Source organism: Atta cephalotes (genome assembly GCF_000143395.1).
Source record: "Atta cephalotes unplaced genomic scaffold scaffold00014, whole genome shotgun sequence".
Taxonomy (NCBI): domain Eukaryota; kingdom Metazoa; phylum Arthropoda; class Insecta; order Hymenoptera; family Formicidae; genus Atta; species Atta cephalotes.
Window position 1 is genome coordinate 1,144,294 of NW_012130078.1, and position 19,337 is coordinate 1,163,630.

General features: G+C 30.6%; 1 protein-coding gene across 1 annotated transcript in view; it reads left to right on the plus strand.

Annotated features, from left to right (window-relative positions):
* The first annotated feature begins 4,471 nt into the window (after window positions 1–4,471).
* The window catches only part of LOC105617750 (importin-9), a 35,538-nt gene continuing 20,672 nt past the window's right edge, over window positions 4,472–19,337 (plus strand). Inside the window, exons 1-5 of the mRNA XM_012199303.1 lie at window positions 4,472–4,807; window positions 5,816–6,049; window positions 6,133–6,502; window positions 6,581–6,828; window positions 19,012–19,270. Of these exons, the coding sequence (XP_012054693.1) occupies window positions 4,472–4,807; window positions 5,816–6,049; window positions 6,133–6,502; window positions 6,581–6,828; window positions 19,012–19,270 (1,447 nt within the window). The remainder of the gene's footprint in view (window positions 4,808–5,815; window positions 6,050–6,132; window positions 6,503–6,580; window positions 6,829–19,011; window positions 19,271–19,337) is intronic.

Here is a 19,337-nt window from a genome sequence, read left to right on the forward strand (position 1 = left end):
TGTCACGTCGATTGCAGGCTATGTTGATCCTGCTATTGTTGACGGTTGAGAATTTGATAACTTTGAAGAAGAAAATTAATAACATTTCTTATTTTTCAATACAACATATTCTTGTTTTATATATACATAGTCCAACTATGCCAATATTCAGCAAACGAGAATGGATTAAAATAGATTGAAATTTTTTTCTATCCGAATGGGTATTTTAAACAGCGAATACTTATTGAATTTAATTGGATTCGATTGGATTCAATTAGATTCAGTTGAATGCTATTAGATTGAAAAACTGCATTTCCTATTCAAAATTTTAAATTGAACAGTATTCACAATGTGTGTTGTGCACAGAAAAAGCCAATTTATTATTTTTGGATTGAAAGGCATAAAAATATGCTCCATGCAATTCCTATAAATAAAAATGCATTCAGGATTGAAAAGCATTCATTTTAACATTCATGAATTAATATTTCTGAAAATCTGAATCCATTTCAATTCATTTCAATCCATTTTCGTTTGCTGGGCAATTCTTTAAATAATTCCGATGTCATTCTGAAGTAATTGAAGAATTTCTCACGATTAGTCATCATTTGCATTTCAAAAACTAAATTGTTTCTTGCACCTTGGAGACCCATTCTTTGTGTAAACATTGACTGTATTCAAAATTTTCGTTTTCCTGCTGTAAAATTTATAAACGAAATAAAATTTTCACACACTCTTAAATATAGGAATAGCACGCCAATTTAGCATATTTCTTGTCTTTCGCAACAATTTTAACATTAGTAATAACACTACTTTTTTATCCATCGTTGTAGATTTACAAAAAAAGTTTTTGAATATTCATTTCAATTTTTAGATTCAATCAATTGAACATGCCATTCCGTTCCGTAAAAATTTTCTCTATCCGTCTCATGTAGTTGGAACGCAATGTGAATTTTGGAAACAAAATATATCTCACTCTTATAATTCAATTTTTGAGTTTTTAAAATAATGTTATAGATAAGATAATTGCACAAATTATTGCATATTACTGCTTTAGTCGCATTAAAATAATGAAAATATGATTATAGATTATAGATTATAAAGCAAATTAGCTTGCAACCGAGGCATTCTGTTTCCATTCCGTTCCGATTATGGAACGGGTAGAGAAATTTCTTATGGAAACGGAATTGTAGTGAACTCAATTTCTTAATAAGAAATCCGTTTCGTCGTTCTGATTCTGTACATGGGACGACACCTTAAAGGTATAATTTTATAGTGTCGCTTGTTGCAGCGATAAATAATCACGTGACTGAATTTCTCCTTCAATTTGACTACTTTCTTGTTGTCAGTGACATTGTGTATAGTGCCTAGTTTATTAAGGCTCTATAAACGTGAGTATTCACATATCCGCTATTTTTAGTCCTTTCCCCATTCCTTTCCCATTCCGCCGCTGAGCTGAGAAGGTTATGGTCATTACAGTTGTTATAGATTCTAAGTTGTTGGAAACCTTGTAACTTCGTATTTATTTATTTTCACACTTCGAAATTTTATCAGACACGAAAAGAAGGATATAAAAAAATTGAAATATTATATATTAATGAAGGCAAAAAAAATTTATAAAATGTCTTGTTGCGTTGCGATAAACTGTATCAATAAATCAGAAGAAGGTATTCGAATATTTAAATTTCTTGCGGATAATATTCGTCGACAACTTGCTATATTGCTGTAAAACAAATACATGACTTATGAATACATCACTACACTTCCTCACAGATGAGAAATTTCAATCCTTTTCTTCAAATTACATACATATTTGGCACCTTATCTAGAAATAATCTAACACTCTTTAGGTCCTGCATTAATATTGATTACGATAGACATTCAACTTTTGAGAGCAAAAATGGAATGAAAGGAGCTATAAAATTTCCAGCAGTAAATATAATCATAACCTGTAATGACCATAACCCGTAACAACTTAGTGATGGAGACAGAGGAGTGGGAAAAGGAATTAAAATGATGGATGTGAATATTTATATTTTAGTGCTCTAGTTTTCACTACAATCAACTACTGTCGAGCATTTCCTTGTTGTTCGACTATAACAGAGAAATACTTAACTGTAGTTGGTTGGTTCTTGGTCTCATTCTTATCCGGATTAAATTCTCGGTGGAAACTAGGCCACTGTTGAAAAGTTGGCTTAATCTAATTTTTAGCGACATCGCTCTTATTCAAAGATTTAAATATGGAACAGTCGGATGTAAGTATAATAAGGGTATTTACTTAAGTATTCCAAAACATCCTTTCTGAGGAAAATTTTACTCAAAATATATATAAGACATGTAACGATACTACAGTACTTCAAGTAAAATTTTCCTCGGAGAGGACATTTTGGAATGTAGCCTTAGAATATGGATGTCATCGCAAAACTTGATAAAATATATTTATTCGATACATTTCCATTCGAAATGAGAATGTAGTAGAATTATTAATTAAGTAGAAAAATATGATAGTCTGCTTTATGAAGTGATTATTCAGGCTAGAAAAACGAGTTTTTTTTTATTAGAACAATTATTAGAGCTGCGTAATGTAAATAAACATCACTCGAATAAACGTCACTCGAATGTCTTCGTGTATTATCTTATTATCCAATGTTAAACACAAAGATAAAATGATATGTGGAAGCATTCGGATAATATTTCCAAACGTAGCCCAACTCTAACATTTAATAATTCGCTTCGTAAAGCATACCATGTTTTTCTGCCAGGTTTTTCCATTTTGAGTGAAAACGTGTCGAATAAATATATTTTTATCAAGTTTCGTAGTGATACCCGTATTCTAAATAATTAAAAAATAAATAAATAAATAAATATAAATTTCTTATTAATAAAAAATTTGTTCTGTGCGATTTACCTCATTTAACTTTGATTATTTTTATTTTTATTTCCAATTTTATTTATATCGACTTTTCTTTATGATCGCTTAATACAATTATATCAATTTAATTATTGTATTATTAAATTATTATTATTATTATTTAATTATTATGTATTATTTATTATTATTTGCTATAATTTCATGAAATTTTCAGATGGCTGTTGTACATACTTGTTGCATATGTGAAATCATCGTAGACGAAAAGAGTATTTCAACTCATATGAAATCGGTTTTTCGTTGATAATTTTTATAATAATTTTTTTTATCCATGTTCACATCATCTTTTAAATAAAGAATCAATCCAAAATCTCTTTTTTTATATTTTCTTTTTAAATTTGTACATTAATACACAAATGCTATTAGTCTATTTTGTCGTAGTTTCACTTTATTTTTGTTATGCATATCAACTTGACAGATATCTAATACTGTTTTTGATATGACATTTTATATAATAATTAATACTTTATATAATAATTAATATAATTATCGTCAAAAATTTATCGCTGCTATTCCATTTATATGAGCGACATTCAAGTCCAAGACACAATGCGAGGGAATAGAAATAACGCGATTTTAATCTAATCAGAACTGTGTATTCCGATATATCCGATTTCTGATAGGTTAAAATCGCGTTATTTCTATCGCTATCGCTATTCTTTCGCATTGTGTCTTGGGCTTTAAGGTTAGCATACGAAATCACGTGATTTATTTGTCGCTAAATATGAGCGACCAACCACACCATGAACACATACCTTAAGAAATCAGCTGATCCTGCAGTTTCCATTTGCTAATAACGGAACACAGCTGTGTTAGTTACACCGTTACCAACCTTGTAACTAAAAAGAATATTTTCGACATAGCTATCGGAATTCGGATCCACTGTGATCTTGACGGTCTAGGGTGAAGATGTAGCTATACGTTGGTGACTCTGCTATGGACGTAACCAATTTGCCGAACCGGCTTTCAATTTGAACGTTAATGTACCGTCGGTCAGCAAACGTTAGTAATTCCGGTATTGTAAGCAGAACTGTGTTTATGTGTGTTCACTCACTCGTATGTAGCAATATTATTATGTGTTGTGAGAATCGATATTACATCTGTTGACATTCATATCGATCCAAAATAACAGTGACTATCTGCGCGTAATAGGAAATTTTAGATAATTGAATCAACAGCAATTTGACATAAGGACAGAGTCCTATAATCTGTGACTGTTTATTCATTTCTGAAAATCATGAATGTAGTGACGTGTGTACACGTATCACACGTAACAGTATTGAGTAACGTAATGTTCATTTTATCCTTATTTAATCTGACTCATTCTGTTTTCACTTGTTTATACAGATGATGTAATCTCCTACACAGACGCTTCGAAGTATCATATGTTGTCATTATGTGAAAAGAGCAGACACGGGAGCAAGTCGATTAATAACAGAATAGCAGTTGCTCTGCAATTTTAAGTACTTCAAAGATAAGTAAACTACGGACAATTGAATATTTGATTTCCGAGGGTGTCGTTTGTCTTGCAGATGCTGGCTGGTAAGCCAGTCTTTGTTTTACACAATGACCACTAGCGATATACAAGGTTCTCTAAAGGAAGCTCTGTATGAAACATTAACTGGAATTTTGTCGCCACATCATGAAACTCGCAAGGCAGCAGAACAAAGAATTCAAGTTTTGGAGGTGACTGAGGAGTTTGGTATACATCTGACAGAATTTGTCATTGATCCCAACAGTCATTTGCCAATCAGGCAGTTAGCTTCTGTCTTGTTGAAACAGTATGTTGAGACGCACTGGTGCTCATTGGCTGAGAAATTTCGCTCACCAGAACTTGATAATGCTGTTAAAGAAAAGATTAAAGAGTTACTTCCCTTGGGACTTCGAGAATCTATTAGTAAGGTAATTTATTCTAAGAATTAATTCAACTAAAAATAATGTTTTATATAGGATGAATCAATTAAAATGTTATAGATTTATTTCTTAAAAACAAAGCTTTTTAGAAAAATATGTTTCATACAAAAGTTTAGTTTGGAAGAGGACATAAGATCATGCCATTGGTTTGACCTTGGGGGAATTGTTTGAAGATCGCATAAAGCATTATAAATTTTTTAAATGAAACCTCGTATTTCATTGCATATTTTTGTAATTTTTCTTGAAAGCTTTTCAAAATACTATAATAAAATATTTTTTAAATATTTTTCGAATTTTAATACAAGGTAGTCTACAATAGAAGTTATAATGATCGTAAAGTCTAAAGTTGTAGTGATTGTAGGATCTTAAGTTGTAAAAAATTGACCAATCATAGTCGATTATCATATTGGACTGTGATTGGTTAATTTTCTATGACTTAAGAGTCTATGACCATCATGACTTCTATTGTAGATCCTGTATAGATAATTTAAGAAATTGATTTAAGAAATTGATGATTTACATTCTTCAAAACAAACAACTCCGTAAGGTTAAACTGACATCATCTTATATTCTTCAACTCAACAACTTTTGTATGAAACATTTTTGTCTAAATTGTTTTGTTTCCGAGATATAAATTTATAACACATTAAAACTTACTCTACAATGTGCTCTTTGTTTCCTATCTCTTGCTTTTTATCTCTTATTTTTTTCCTCTTTACAATCATTTTATCGATAATTGCATTTCTTATTACATGTTTCCTGCTTTCTTCAAAGTTCATTAACTTTTATCTTGGGCGACATAAAACAAAAACCAGATAAGAAGCAAAAAGACAAGATGTAAAAAATAGCAAAAAGCAGAAAACAAAAAACAAAAAGCACATTGTAGAATAGGCTTAACTGATTCACCCTGTATAATTCTATTTGTATCTTTATTTAGTGATAAAATATTTCGTTTTACATTTGACTTGCAAGATGTCAGACAAAGCTCTATTTTAGGTACGAACTGCAGTAGCCTATGCAATATCTGGTATAGCACATTGGGATTGGCCTGAGAATTGGCCTGGATTGTTTGATGTACTTGTTAGCTGTTTAAGAGAAGAGAGCGAATATGCTGTTCATGGAGCAATGAGAGTGTTAACGGAATTTAGTCGAGATCTGACAGATGCTCAATTGCCTAATGTAGGACCCATTATTCTTCAAGAGATGTACAGGATATTTCAAAATGAAAATGTAATTTTAATAGAAGATCAAAACGTCTTCTACATATTTCTCTTATACATTTTATTGTATTTCTAACTTTATATTTCTTGCAGCAGTATTCGATTAGAACACGGGGACGTGCAATTGAGATCTTCATAACGATTACAACTTTGGTTGCTCACACGGGAGCGTATGAGAAGGGATTTATAGAGCAGTATCTGCAGCCAATCATTCCTATGTTCTGTGAAAAGTTTGTTGAGTGCCTCAGAGTGCCTAATGATCAAACCGATGATTGTGGATTCAAAACAGATATTATTAAAGCTATAAATTGTCTTGTTATGAAATTGCCTAAATATATATCGGAGCTTTTACCTCAAATGCTGCCACCCATATGGGAAACTTTATGTCAAAGTGCAAAAACTTATCAAGAAATAACAGTCAATGCTGATAAAAATATTAATGATAAAGAAATTGATTCTGATGGTATATATTATTTTCTTGTAATAAATATAATCAATAATCAATATTTTCTCTACAAGTATATGTGTACATATTTTCCAGGCGAAGTAATTAATTCCAACAGTTTGATTATTGCGATTTTCGAGTTCGTTCAAACTATTGTGGATCGTAAGAGGTTTACGAATCTGTTGGATAATATGCTACCAGAAATCATGTATTATCTAATAATATTTATGCAAATAACGGTCGACCAGATCCAGCAATGGACAACTAATCCGAATCAATTTGTTGAGGAAGACGAGTGCACTTTTGATTATAATGTCCGAATCTCGGCTCAAGAATTTTTAACAGTGAGTACACTTTGATATATTGCTACAGATCTGGAAACTGGTAAAAATCAAGGAAAGTAAATTGATCAGAGAAAACTCATGAAAAGTCATGGAAAAATATAAAAGAGCCAGGAATTTTAAACTTTGCTCACAATTTTCTTAAATTCTTAAATGCTCTTATTTTTAAAAGTATGACTTAAAAATTGTATACTTTATAAATAATTTTTTTACTACAAGAGGACGCTTTTGAGGTGTTCTTGTTAAAGCTCTGGATATATCAAAGTAACGCAATCCTTTTATCTGAGTTGAATTGCCAATAACTTTCCTATTGGGTATTTTGATCACCATTTTCAACTTGGATGTAGCGCTTTATTAGAAATTTTTTTAATATGATATGGTTATTAGATCAAAAATGGAAAATCTTTGCATTACTTTGGTATATTTAGAGCTTTGGTTCGTGCGTTTCTTTTGCAACGCCGTTTTTTTCATAAGAACTAGAAGTTTATTAGCTAATATCCCTTGCTACGTAGCAAACATAAACGTTTCCACTTATTGTGTGCAGAAAATATTTTTTTCTCACTACTGCATTTAGATTATTAACTTATTTTCATCATCAGTAACATTAAATTGCTTTAACCATAAAATTAAATATTAATGGACTTTCAAAATTCAATCAATAACTAATACATAAAAGCAAATGATAACTACAGTAATTAATCAGTGTGTTATAATTATAGAATTAAAATATATTTAAGCAATTTCACTATATGTATGATGCAATATTCGATCCGACTAATTTACATTTTAGTAAATAATAGGAATAAGTTAATTTCTTTTAAACTAAATTAAGTTAATGACTTATAAAATTAAGTTGTAGTTAAGTTGTAGTTAAGTTGTAGTAATAGAATGAACAAAAAATTCATTTAGTTAAAATCATATTAAGATTAAATTTATTCAAGTTAAATTTACTCGAGTTAAATAAAAATTTAATTTTGTAAAACATCATTTTAAAATCAGAATATCTTAGTTTTCTTTTAAATCAAATTATTTTAAATAACAAAACAATTGCAATATAAATTATCAGATAAATTTAATATTTCAAAATAATAGGAATAAATCGGGCAACTGAAAGTCAAGCGGTAATTGAAGCGCAATTTTTTTATTATATTCTTAACAATAAGCTAATATATCAAATGTTTTGACTTCATTTTGAGCCATCTTTGGTGAAAATGTAAAAATTTTTCAAGCTCCATGTGGGAAAAAATGAGTGTATCGCTCACACCGGTCAAACCAATGGTCTAGATTCTGCCAAAGAGAGTCGAGAATTACAATAAAGACATAGATAGTATGGAAATTAGTTATATACGAAGCATATTCGGAAAGTAAGGTTACAACATTTTATGAAAATCGAAAAAATGAATATTTATTAATAAAACTTATATGACATTACACAAGTAAAGCACTATTTTTCCACCATCGCCATTCTTTTGGTGAGTCGTAGTCATCAACTTTTGTATTCCTTCGTCACGTTTCTGCCGTCATCTTCCTTGATCATTCACACTCGGCATTCTTCATCTCTTTGTCAGTGGAAAAACGTTTCCCATGTGTTCTTTCAACATGGTGAAAAGAAAAAAATTACACCAAATGCTTGGAATTGAATGGTGATACGTGGAAAAATAGTGCTTTACTTGTGTAATATGTAATATAAGTTTATTAGTAAATATTCATTTTTCGATTTTCGTAAAATTTTGTAACCTTACTTTCCGAATATGCCTCGTAATTGTATAGCGATTAAAATGATTAGTTGGATAAACCATGTTGATTGTATGAAAATCACACTTTGACTTTTAATTAGCTAAAATGATTAAACTCAGCATATTTTATTTTAATAATATCCAATGGATGTCATTTTGAGATATGATAATCCTGAAATATCCCTGGATGTTCTCAGTTATCCAACGGACATTCAGGGAATGGACAAGGGTCTATATGTGTTTATATGTGAAATCCTACCGATGACACCCAGAGGAACTGCATGAGCTATCGCAACCAATAAACAAAAATAAATTAAAATGGATTGAAATTTTTAATCCATCTAAATCCGTACTTTAATGAAAATGGATTCAATTCATGAAATGGATTCCTTGAAAATAAATGCATTTCTATTTGGCACTGGTTCAATATTCGAAAAAAAATTATTTATATTTAAGATTTGCAAATTTTATTTTTTTTTTAAACAGAAGTTTTATACGAGATGTTTATAGCGAATTATCTGAAATTAACTGTTTAAATTAGTTTTGAAAGACACTCTTGTCTTAATGAAATTCGAACCTGGAACCTCTGTATTAATAATCTCCTACCTTACGTACTACACCACTTCTTCAATTGATAAATGTGTTACTTATTGTCTACTTAAGTTCATTTAATAATCAGCGCATGCAATTATATGTACAGGATGAAATACTTTAATCTCCCTAAAGATGGATGTCTCAAAAACTAAGAGAGATATTAGAAAAAGTTTTATATAAAAGTTGTAGATTTTCTTGGGAAAAAAAGGTGCAAATAATTTTATATAGAGGTCATTACAAAGATTAGGTCAAGATCGATATGAATTTTTTAAATAGAAACCCCTATTTTTTATTGCACATTCTTATAGCTGAAGTCAAGATATTTTTACAACACTATAATAAAATATTTTTTCATTAAACACTTTGCGAGTTATAAAAAAAACTTAACAATTATTGTATTACCGACATTAACATTACCCAAATGTACCACGTGGAGTCGGATTTAATATTCTGTGTGTGGGAGTGTGTGTACACAACATACGCATAAGCGTATGTGCCCCGTCAAACGAGAATATATTGGATTGGATAAATCCGTATGTCCGTGAATCAAGTTTTTGAATCCGCATTATTCGCGAAAAAGATTGAATTTTGTAGAGATTGAATACACTGAATCTGTTTCTAGATAAATATAATATTGTGATCTCTAGTGGATTTATATGGATTCAGAAATGAAATGCTAATCTGCGATCCTAGAAAGTAGTTTATCATGGAAAGCATGCAAGGTGATCACAGATATATAAATCATTTCTTCCTGAATGAGCCCTAGTACTATACATAGAGTATACAATATTACGAATTCACGGCAACAAGATAACTTCCAGATATATACTATTGTGATCAGAATTATCTAGAAATTACCTTGTCGTCGAGGATCCACAATGTTACACACTCCATATATCACCGGATTTTTTGTTGGGAGGCAACGACTTATATATATCATATTGATGCGTGCTTTTCAACGATATTACTTTCCGAGATCAATGATTAGCAGTTGGATGATCTCCCATGTTAGATAATTCTTCAAATGCACGTTAAATTTAAATGAATTAGTCGCATGTTCATTGCGTTGAACATTAGGTAAAGTACCAAAAGAAAATTACCAATACGTAATTACGGATTCAATCGGATTGGTTGCATGTTTCATTTCTATGCACATTAGGTGAGATACAGAAAGTAAATAATTAATTCATAATTACTGATTCAAGCGGATTACGGATAGAAAACAGATGTAAAAAATTCAAAATGATTTTGTCACTTCTCATGAATTTTCAATATTTTTCAATAATTTCTCGTTTACTGGAGCGTGTATGGGGAAACGGAAGAGAAGTCAAAAGTTATACATACTATATTTTTGTTATTTTTTATTTTTCTATTCATTAACTGGACTGATTATGTTTGATGATCGACTCCAGATTGATATGCATTTTCCCATGCTTATAGCATTACAAGACATGATTACTCGCGTAAATCAAACACTCCAAAAAGATGACAGCCCTCACGTCCATGTCGTTCATCCTGGGTAATGCTAAGCACGGGGAAATGCTAATGGTACTGTAACTTTCAAGCCTCATAAAGTACTTTATGAAAAATAACTTTATGTTGTTTGAAAAAATCTCTTGACATCAGATATTAGATTCTAGAATCAAAAATAGAGTGTATCATTTAAAAAAATCGATGTGACCTGACCTTGCCCACCATCACCAAGGTCAGACTGACCGACCAATGAAAAGATCATTTAAAATCCTATAACTTTTGTAGAAAACATTTCTTTTGGAAATGCTTAGTTTTCAAGATATTTCACTGATTTTTTGGAAATTTTATTCATCCTGCGTATATATATATATATCTATATGTACACGCACATGTACACGCGCATCCCCTCCCCCCCCCCCCCCACCACACACACACACGCACGCACGCATAATATTTCAGAATTTGTGGACACGGATTGCACAACGTGATTGTATGTACCAAAAGAAGCAATTTTTCCTCTGGCAAAATTGCGTTCAAATAGTTTTTTAAATGAAAGCAATTTTAAGTTAACGAATGAGCGTTGGACAGAGACACATACATGGCGCGACTCGATGTGTGATTATGTACGTCATTTTACTATTTTACTAAAGATTTTATAAAAACTATGCATGATATCTAAATATTATAATTATTTGTAAGTTGTTTAATCTATTATTTTATTTTCAGTCGTTTCTTCAGCAATATAAATTAGAAAATATTCTCTTAAATAAGTTGTATTCAAAATAGTGACATTTATAGAATTAGAATTTATTTACACTTCAGCATATACAAGCCAAGAAGGGGACTTAGTTTACAGAAATACTTAATTCACACTTACACTCCTCTTTCGCCTTTATCTTACAACTACAAACTATTACTATACATTTTCTTTTATCTATCTATTATATATATAAAATATCTATTATATATATAAAATCTTTATATCACAGTCTTTTAGTCCATATCCCATTTCTTATTTACTTTATCTCTATCTAGCATTTCTTTACTCTTACTTACTATCGCCCTATCTTCTCTTATATTTTTTAACTGCACATTCTATATTGTATCCTTTTTTTTTCTATTAGTCTCATTTCAATTCGTTTCCTTAACTTGTAAATAGATAATAAATTACCTATGTTATTAACTACAATATATTATATTATACAATCTACTATAATATACTATACAATCTAACTATAATATACGCTACAATCTTATCTTATACTCACAGCCTTGTTGTCTTACAAGATTCTCATTCCTTGTCTTTACATTATCTTTATCTTTACAATAGCCTCTATTTATATCTTTTTCTTTCTCCTTTCTTTTCTTTTTTTTTATTATTTCCTTTTCTTTATCCTTCCAGTTTTATTAGCGTTTTTCCTTTAAGTTAAAATCAATCCTTTAAGTTCAAATCTTCTCCTCATAAATTCCTTACAATCTCGTCCTTATCTGTCCCTAACTTTTCAGAACTACCTCTTGTCTCCTCGCATACATAATGCTCGAGGCTATAATGCTCCTCGCTTGCACCACAAAAAAAACATTCTCTCTCCTCTATTCTTAGCCAATATTCTTCTCTTCTAAATTATCGCATCTTAATAACGCTCTTATCTCCTCTTTTCCATTTCATATTCTCCACCCTCAGATAATTTGGTACCCTATTTTCTATACTTATCTCTTTGTATCTTTTATTATACCTTGATCTATTCTTTCCTTTTCCCATTGCCTCTGTCCCTTAAATCTTTTTCAAAACTTTCATTCTCATGTCCCATTACTTCTCTAGATTCAATTCCCCATCCGTTTCTATTATAATAACCCTCTCTCTCCATACCATATCTATCGTTCCAATCGTAGCTTTGTTTTTCCTCCCAGCACTCCCTGACCAAATTATCTGTGTTTCCAGATTTAATCTTTTCCTCGTATTATATTTTCTTGTCCTCAAATCTCATCCTACTTTGAGCTTATCTATTATCAGCTTCCTTATGATTACATACCTTGGGGTGCAGAAATCTAGTTTGAAAATCCACCTGAGGTAGTCTAACATTATCTTTTCTAGTTCACCTTTTTCTTCCCAGCCCCATAATTCTACTCCATATGTCATAACACTTTGTATCAAATATTTGAATAGCATCCATCTTTTTCTAAAGTCATTTCTGCATAGCTTTTCCTCTAAGCCCCATATCTTTCTTGCTATCATTTTTCCTTTTCTACTTGTTTCTTTAATATATCTTTTATAATCTCCATTCCTATCTAAATTAAAATTCAAATCTTTGAATTCCTGCACCTCCTCTAGTTATTCCCTTATTTTTCCTTATTTATTAGTTTACTCCCCTATTCGATTTCTTTTTCCTTTTTCTCCCCCTCTCTCCAAACATCATTTTTTTTAAGCTAAAAATAATGCACTTTTTTGTGCACAGCTCCAGTTTCCTCCCCTCTAAAATTTTTTTTAACGTGTTTATCATATTCTGTAACGCCTCCCTATTATAAGCTATTAATCATCCGCATATGCTAACGACCATACATAGTCTAACTCCTCCTATTCCTCTTTTCTCTAATTCATTATCTATGTCCGCAATATATATATAAATCGTGCTCCAAACTACAACTGTCTCACTCTAACTTATTGCATTATTTCAGAATTCTTCGAAAAAGAACAGATCTTACGTATACGTAGCGCTGCAGCGAGTCGGAATGATAGATATCTTAATCTCTAAAATCTCGAACTTTAACGTTTAATATCTCGGTTCAAGAAGCCGCCGCATTTTTGCCAGATTCTTTCATTTTGAGTGAAAACGCGTCAGATGAATGTATTTTCATTAAGATTTTAGATGGAGATTTTATGTTATTTTAAATAACAAATAATGTGCGTGCGTGCGTGCGTGCGTGCGTGGGTGTGTGTGTGTTTGTGTGTACCGGGTGTTCAAAATAAAGTTACAAATTTTTATCTCGGAAACATGACATTATTGAGAAAACATTATTAAGAAAAATTGTTTCAATAAAAGTTATGAAGGTTCAAAACGGTTTATTTACTGATTTTATCGGTTTGTGGCATCGCTAAAGTCAGGTCAAGGTCATATCGATTTTTTTTAAATGGAATACTCTACTTTTGTTTCCAGAATCTAAGAACCGATGTCGAGAGCTTTCTCGATGTTATAAGAAAATGTTATAAGAAAATATTTTTATTAACTTTTTTAGTTATGATGCTTGAAAGTACCGTTACAATACCGTCGGCATTAGCATGACTCCGATCGATGGCTAAAACCTTGAATGTTTTTCAGGCTCATGTCCTGAATATCATTTGTCAAAATCAAAGCCATTGGAAGTTGTACCTGTTTTTTTTTTCATTTTTACGTAGAAATGTAATTTTGTAGTGTAAAATGGAAATAAAATAATGCAAAATGCACTGTTCAAGAAATATTTTAGTGTCAATTAATGATATACTCTGTGCGTGCGTGCGTGTACACATACATATACACAAGGTGAGTCATTTTAAATGATACACAAGTGAAATATCGTAAAATATAAAAAATACGAAAAAATGTTTTAAACAAAAATTGCTCAGTTATTATTAGGGAGAAAGAAAGTGGTAACTTTAGATCTAGAGAAGAAAGTTATGTTAAAGTTAGTTTAAGTGACACTTAAATTTTAAGTGATACATAAGTGTATAATATTATAAAATATAAAAGATATAGAAAAATGTTTTAGACAAAAGTTGTTCAATTATTATTAAGAGGAAAGAAAGTGGTGACTGATTATCTAAAGACATATTCAATTTTAAAATATCTTTAGTAGATTTGTAATTATAGTCATCTGTACTAATAAAATTTTAACCGAAACACCTAAAATAAAATATAAACAATCTATACTATAATACAATTATTACTGTGATATAATATTGGATAAAATTTGACTAACCTCACTTGAGCCGATGAATTGAGTATTTATGATTGAGTATTTATGGATATTCACTTTCCTACGATACGCATCTTTGAGACATCCTAAAAGAATATCGTAAGATATCATATTGTGGATCATAAATATTCGATTCATCGACTCAAGTAAGGTTAGTCAAATTTTATCCAATCATATTTTTATCGTATCACATACATACACTATAGAATATCGCCTTTGTCAAATTGTCTCAGATAATTTGAGATATATCCTCAGCATAAAGTTTATTGTGTGGCTAGATCTAATCTAGATAAACTAGGACATTTCTGATTGAAAAGTAGGACACTAAGATTCAAAAGTAGAACAAAAAATAAGATGTTTTAAGTTAAATTATACTATAAGTTATATATTTGAACTTAAAAGTAAAAGAAGAACATTTAAAAATCCTAAGAACATAGAGTGCTTGAATTAATTCTCACTGTTTTTTGCTAAAATATAAAACTCAGGTTTATTTCATCAAAATACTTAATATTTTATTCACAATATTGTCCATAGAAAGCTACAATCTTTTCCCACTTTTCGGGTAACAAATGGATTCCGCAGTAGAAAAATTCAGGTTCTTTTGAGGCAATTCAGTCATTGAGCCAGTTTTTGATATCTTCGAAATGATTAAAATGCTCAGAAAGACGTTATATCGAAAAAAATGGTAATCTGAAGGAACAACATCTGATGAATAGGACGGATGGGATAAAATATCTCATTCAAATACCTTCAAGATTTCCTTCACTGATTCTGCAACATGTGGTCTAACGTTGTTATGAAGAAGAATAACTAACTCATGTCTTTGGCCTATTGCGGACATTTTTCTTTGAGTGCTCGATTCAAATTGAGTAATTGACGTCGGTAGTATTCAGCATTGATGGTTTGACTTGGTTACAGCAGCTCATAGTACACTACATTAACTTGATCTCACCAAATGCACAGCATGACTTTCTTTCCATGAATATCCTGTTTTGATGTTTATGTTGATAGTTCGCCGGGATCATGATTTCTTGCGTTTAAGGTTGTCGTAACGAATCCATTTTTCATTGCCAGTCATAATTCGATGCCAGTCAAAAACGATTTCTATTTTTGTCTTTGAAACAGCAATTCACAAATGGCTAAACGTTTCGCAATGTCTCTTTCTTTCAATTCATGTGGGACTCTAGCTTCTAGATCATTGCTTTTAAACGTTTGCTAATGGACTCATTGACATTTAATTTCCGACAACTCTTTGATCGTCTGACATAAATCTTGAAACAATGCCTCTAATTCTCCATCTTCAAATTTTTTCGGCAGGCCAGAGCGCTCTTTGTCATTCACGTCAAAATCGTTGTTTTTGACTCTTCTAAAGCAATCTCTGCAAGTTGTTTCAGATAAAATATGCTTGCGTAAGCCTTTACTAGTAAACAATAATTTCCAGCAGCAGCAGATTTCTTGAGATTAAAACATATGCTTTTCGCAAATGCTCTTTTTTTTATACGAAACCCGATATTTTTAATGCGATAAAAAATTGTGTTTTTTGCATCCGTTTAAATGTTACATACTAATTTAATATTAAAACTTATTGATAGTACTAGTACTTTCATATACATCAGCAGTCACTTTTGGCTAAGTTGAAGTACTGATCTCTCTTGGTCAACAGCAAGAATTAATTCAAGCACCTAAAAATATTTAGTATTAGCAAAAACATAGCTTTAATATAATATAATAATAACTAATAATTTTCCAATTTTATTATAGATACATAGTAATCATTATCATGTATTTTATTTGCGATGAACTTAAAACTCCTGAGTTCTCGCCTTGACTGACTCAGAGAATAGAGATAAGAACTCTCTGTGTTGATAGTGGCGACACAGAATCAGACGGCGGTCTGGTCAAATCGGTCAAAATCGGTAGTCACACAAGCACGAGCTCATGTACATGTGTACTGTCGCGCACTGTCGGTGCGCTGAAGACGCTATAGCACCTCGCCATGATAAATAATTGAACTTACAGGAAAAGTGACATGACGAAATTTATATTGCATGCCATTTTTTTCGTTATTATTTGCTCAATTGTAAAAATGTGACTTGTCTTGTACTTATCAAAGTCGTTATTATCGACGAAAACTAAAATTATTTTGAAATTTTATATGTAAAAGCATATTTTTCACTCGTTTTAACAGCTCAGATCGTGTTTCTGCCCGATATAGGTTCACTTGCTTTTTATGACCATTTACTGATTGTCAAAAGAGGAAAGGACAGTTTTCTTCGATTTTTATAAATGGCGTAACATAAATTAATGTGTCATTCCTCGCTTCTGATTCCTCGTCACGATTCCAACATGGCGATTACTCAGAAGCCTCAATAATTTCTGCCCTCCCCCCTCTCCCCTCCTCCTCCCTCCCTCCTCCCTCCTTCCTCCTCCTCTTCCTTCTTCCTTCTACTATTCTACTCTCCCTCCCTTTCTCTCTCTCTCTCTCTCTCTCTCTCTCTCTCAAAATGAGTACACCCAAATACGTTAAAAACCCGGCCAGATGTCCCCAGGCGTTAAAAAAAAAAATACATGTCCGGAAAAAACTGAACGTCTGGTCATTCTATTCATGTGTCACAGTGACAGACTTAACTTCCGACCCTCTCGCTCGTTTTCAAGTTCCAAAAGTAGTACAAAAAAGACTATACATGACTGAAAATCGACTTCGGACGCTTTCAGACGTCCGAAAAAAAAGAGTCTTCTCAAAAAAAATACGGATGGGAAAAAAAATATGGATGTATGTGGAAATATTGTATCACACGTAACAAAATTGAAAATATACTTCATATCTTATATAATTATAGTTCACTGATTACAAAATAGTTATTATATTTACTTTTACTTGCCCTTATACAGGATGTATAACAAGGGAGTTGTTTCACAACTGTCCGATTTGATTCTTTATAAAATATGTTGTTAAACATAAAAATCTAAGAGACAGGTATTTTTTTTATAAATGCGCTAATGTTTAAGGGATGAAACACCTCTTTGAAAAAAAAAAACGGCATTTTTCAAGCTGAATATTGTTAGAAATATAAAAAAAATGGAAAAAAAATGGAAAAAAATTGTTTAACAAAGTAGTTTTAAAAATATTTTAAAGTTGTGAACAAAAAAATTAAAAAATTTTTTTTGTTTGACGAAATATTCTCACCTCCCCCCTCGCACAATTATCTCAAATTTTTCAATTTTTTTACTAAAGATTTTTTTTCCAAATTCAACCATGTATAAAGTTACAACATATTATTTTTGAGAATTAATTATAAACTCTTCAATACATACGCTATTTGTGCTCATGTGCATAAGTAATTTTCGTCGAAACAATAAGTACATAAATCGATGAAGAAGAAAATTAATATTTCTAGATATTATAGATGATTGATATTACAGATTATAAATAACATTAATAATAAAGGATATGATAGTTTTCATTCTTTCCTAAGTGAATAAAACTTTTGTTTTTTATTCATCTCTGTATTATACATTATTTCTTTATAACATCTTAATATTATTCTCTTAAAGTTACTTTTTAATGATCTTTGCTCTTGATCTTTTGCTTCAACGTTCAATAACTTAGTGAAAAAAAATCATAAAACACTCAATAAAAAAGCAAATTGAAGATTTATTTTTTCGATTACTGTAAAACTCATTTTTGTGTGATTTTTACTTCACATAGATCTTTGTAAAATTTGTACAAAATGTTCAGATTTGACAGGTATCTGTTTGTATTCGTATAGCTCCATAAAGGATCAGTCAAATTAAAATATCAATTGCCTTCAAAAGTAGAGATTTCAACTTTCAAAATATTTTTTTTTAAATCTCGTTACGATTATTTTTGACGAAGTTATTCTTGAAGTTAAAGGATTATTTAGAATTAACGTTAAAAAGACCAAATCAAAGTTTACGTATCTCTGCGAAAAATGATTACGAAGCGATGTTTGGAATAAGCGTTTTAAAGCCAACTTTCGGATGAAATATCAATTACCGATTTCAAAGGTAGAGATTAAAACTTTCAAACTTCTTTTTTTGGTTTTTCACTATGATTTTTCCTCGAATTACGGTGTTCTGAATATTGCGCAATTTTGAGCATGTTCGAAAATGTTCCCTATTTTTTTTTGAGTAGTGTATAAACAAATTAAAAAGTATTAATACACATATACATACTATACATATATAACAATAGTATAATTAAAAATAAATTAGTAACTATTATAATGAAACAAATATACTTTTGTTTTACTAAAATGTTATTTGTTTCATTAATGAATATTGAATTAACAAGATTTTCAATTTGAATTTATAATACTATTGATAGAAAATCATTTTTCTTATGTAAAAATAAAAAATAATTGAAATACATTGCATTGCAATGCACATTTTCATAGAAATTAATATTTTGTAGGCTCTTATTAGTCATTTTGAGGAGAAAGCGGTACATATTCTTTGTGATGTAGTTACGCAACATATCGAAGCAACAAAGACGTTACAAGCTAATGATGATAGCAACAGCAACGAAAGTTGGTGGAAGTTACGGGAATCCTCTATTTTGGCATTGAGTCTTTCTAAGAATTGTGTCATTGAAAAACAGCAAGCTGGAACATTGCAGTTCGATATTATTAGATTTCTAGATATAGTTGTTTTGGGAATGTTAAAAGATTCGGGTAATTAGTTGTATATATATATGTGTATATATATATATATATATATATATATATATGTGTATGTGTG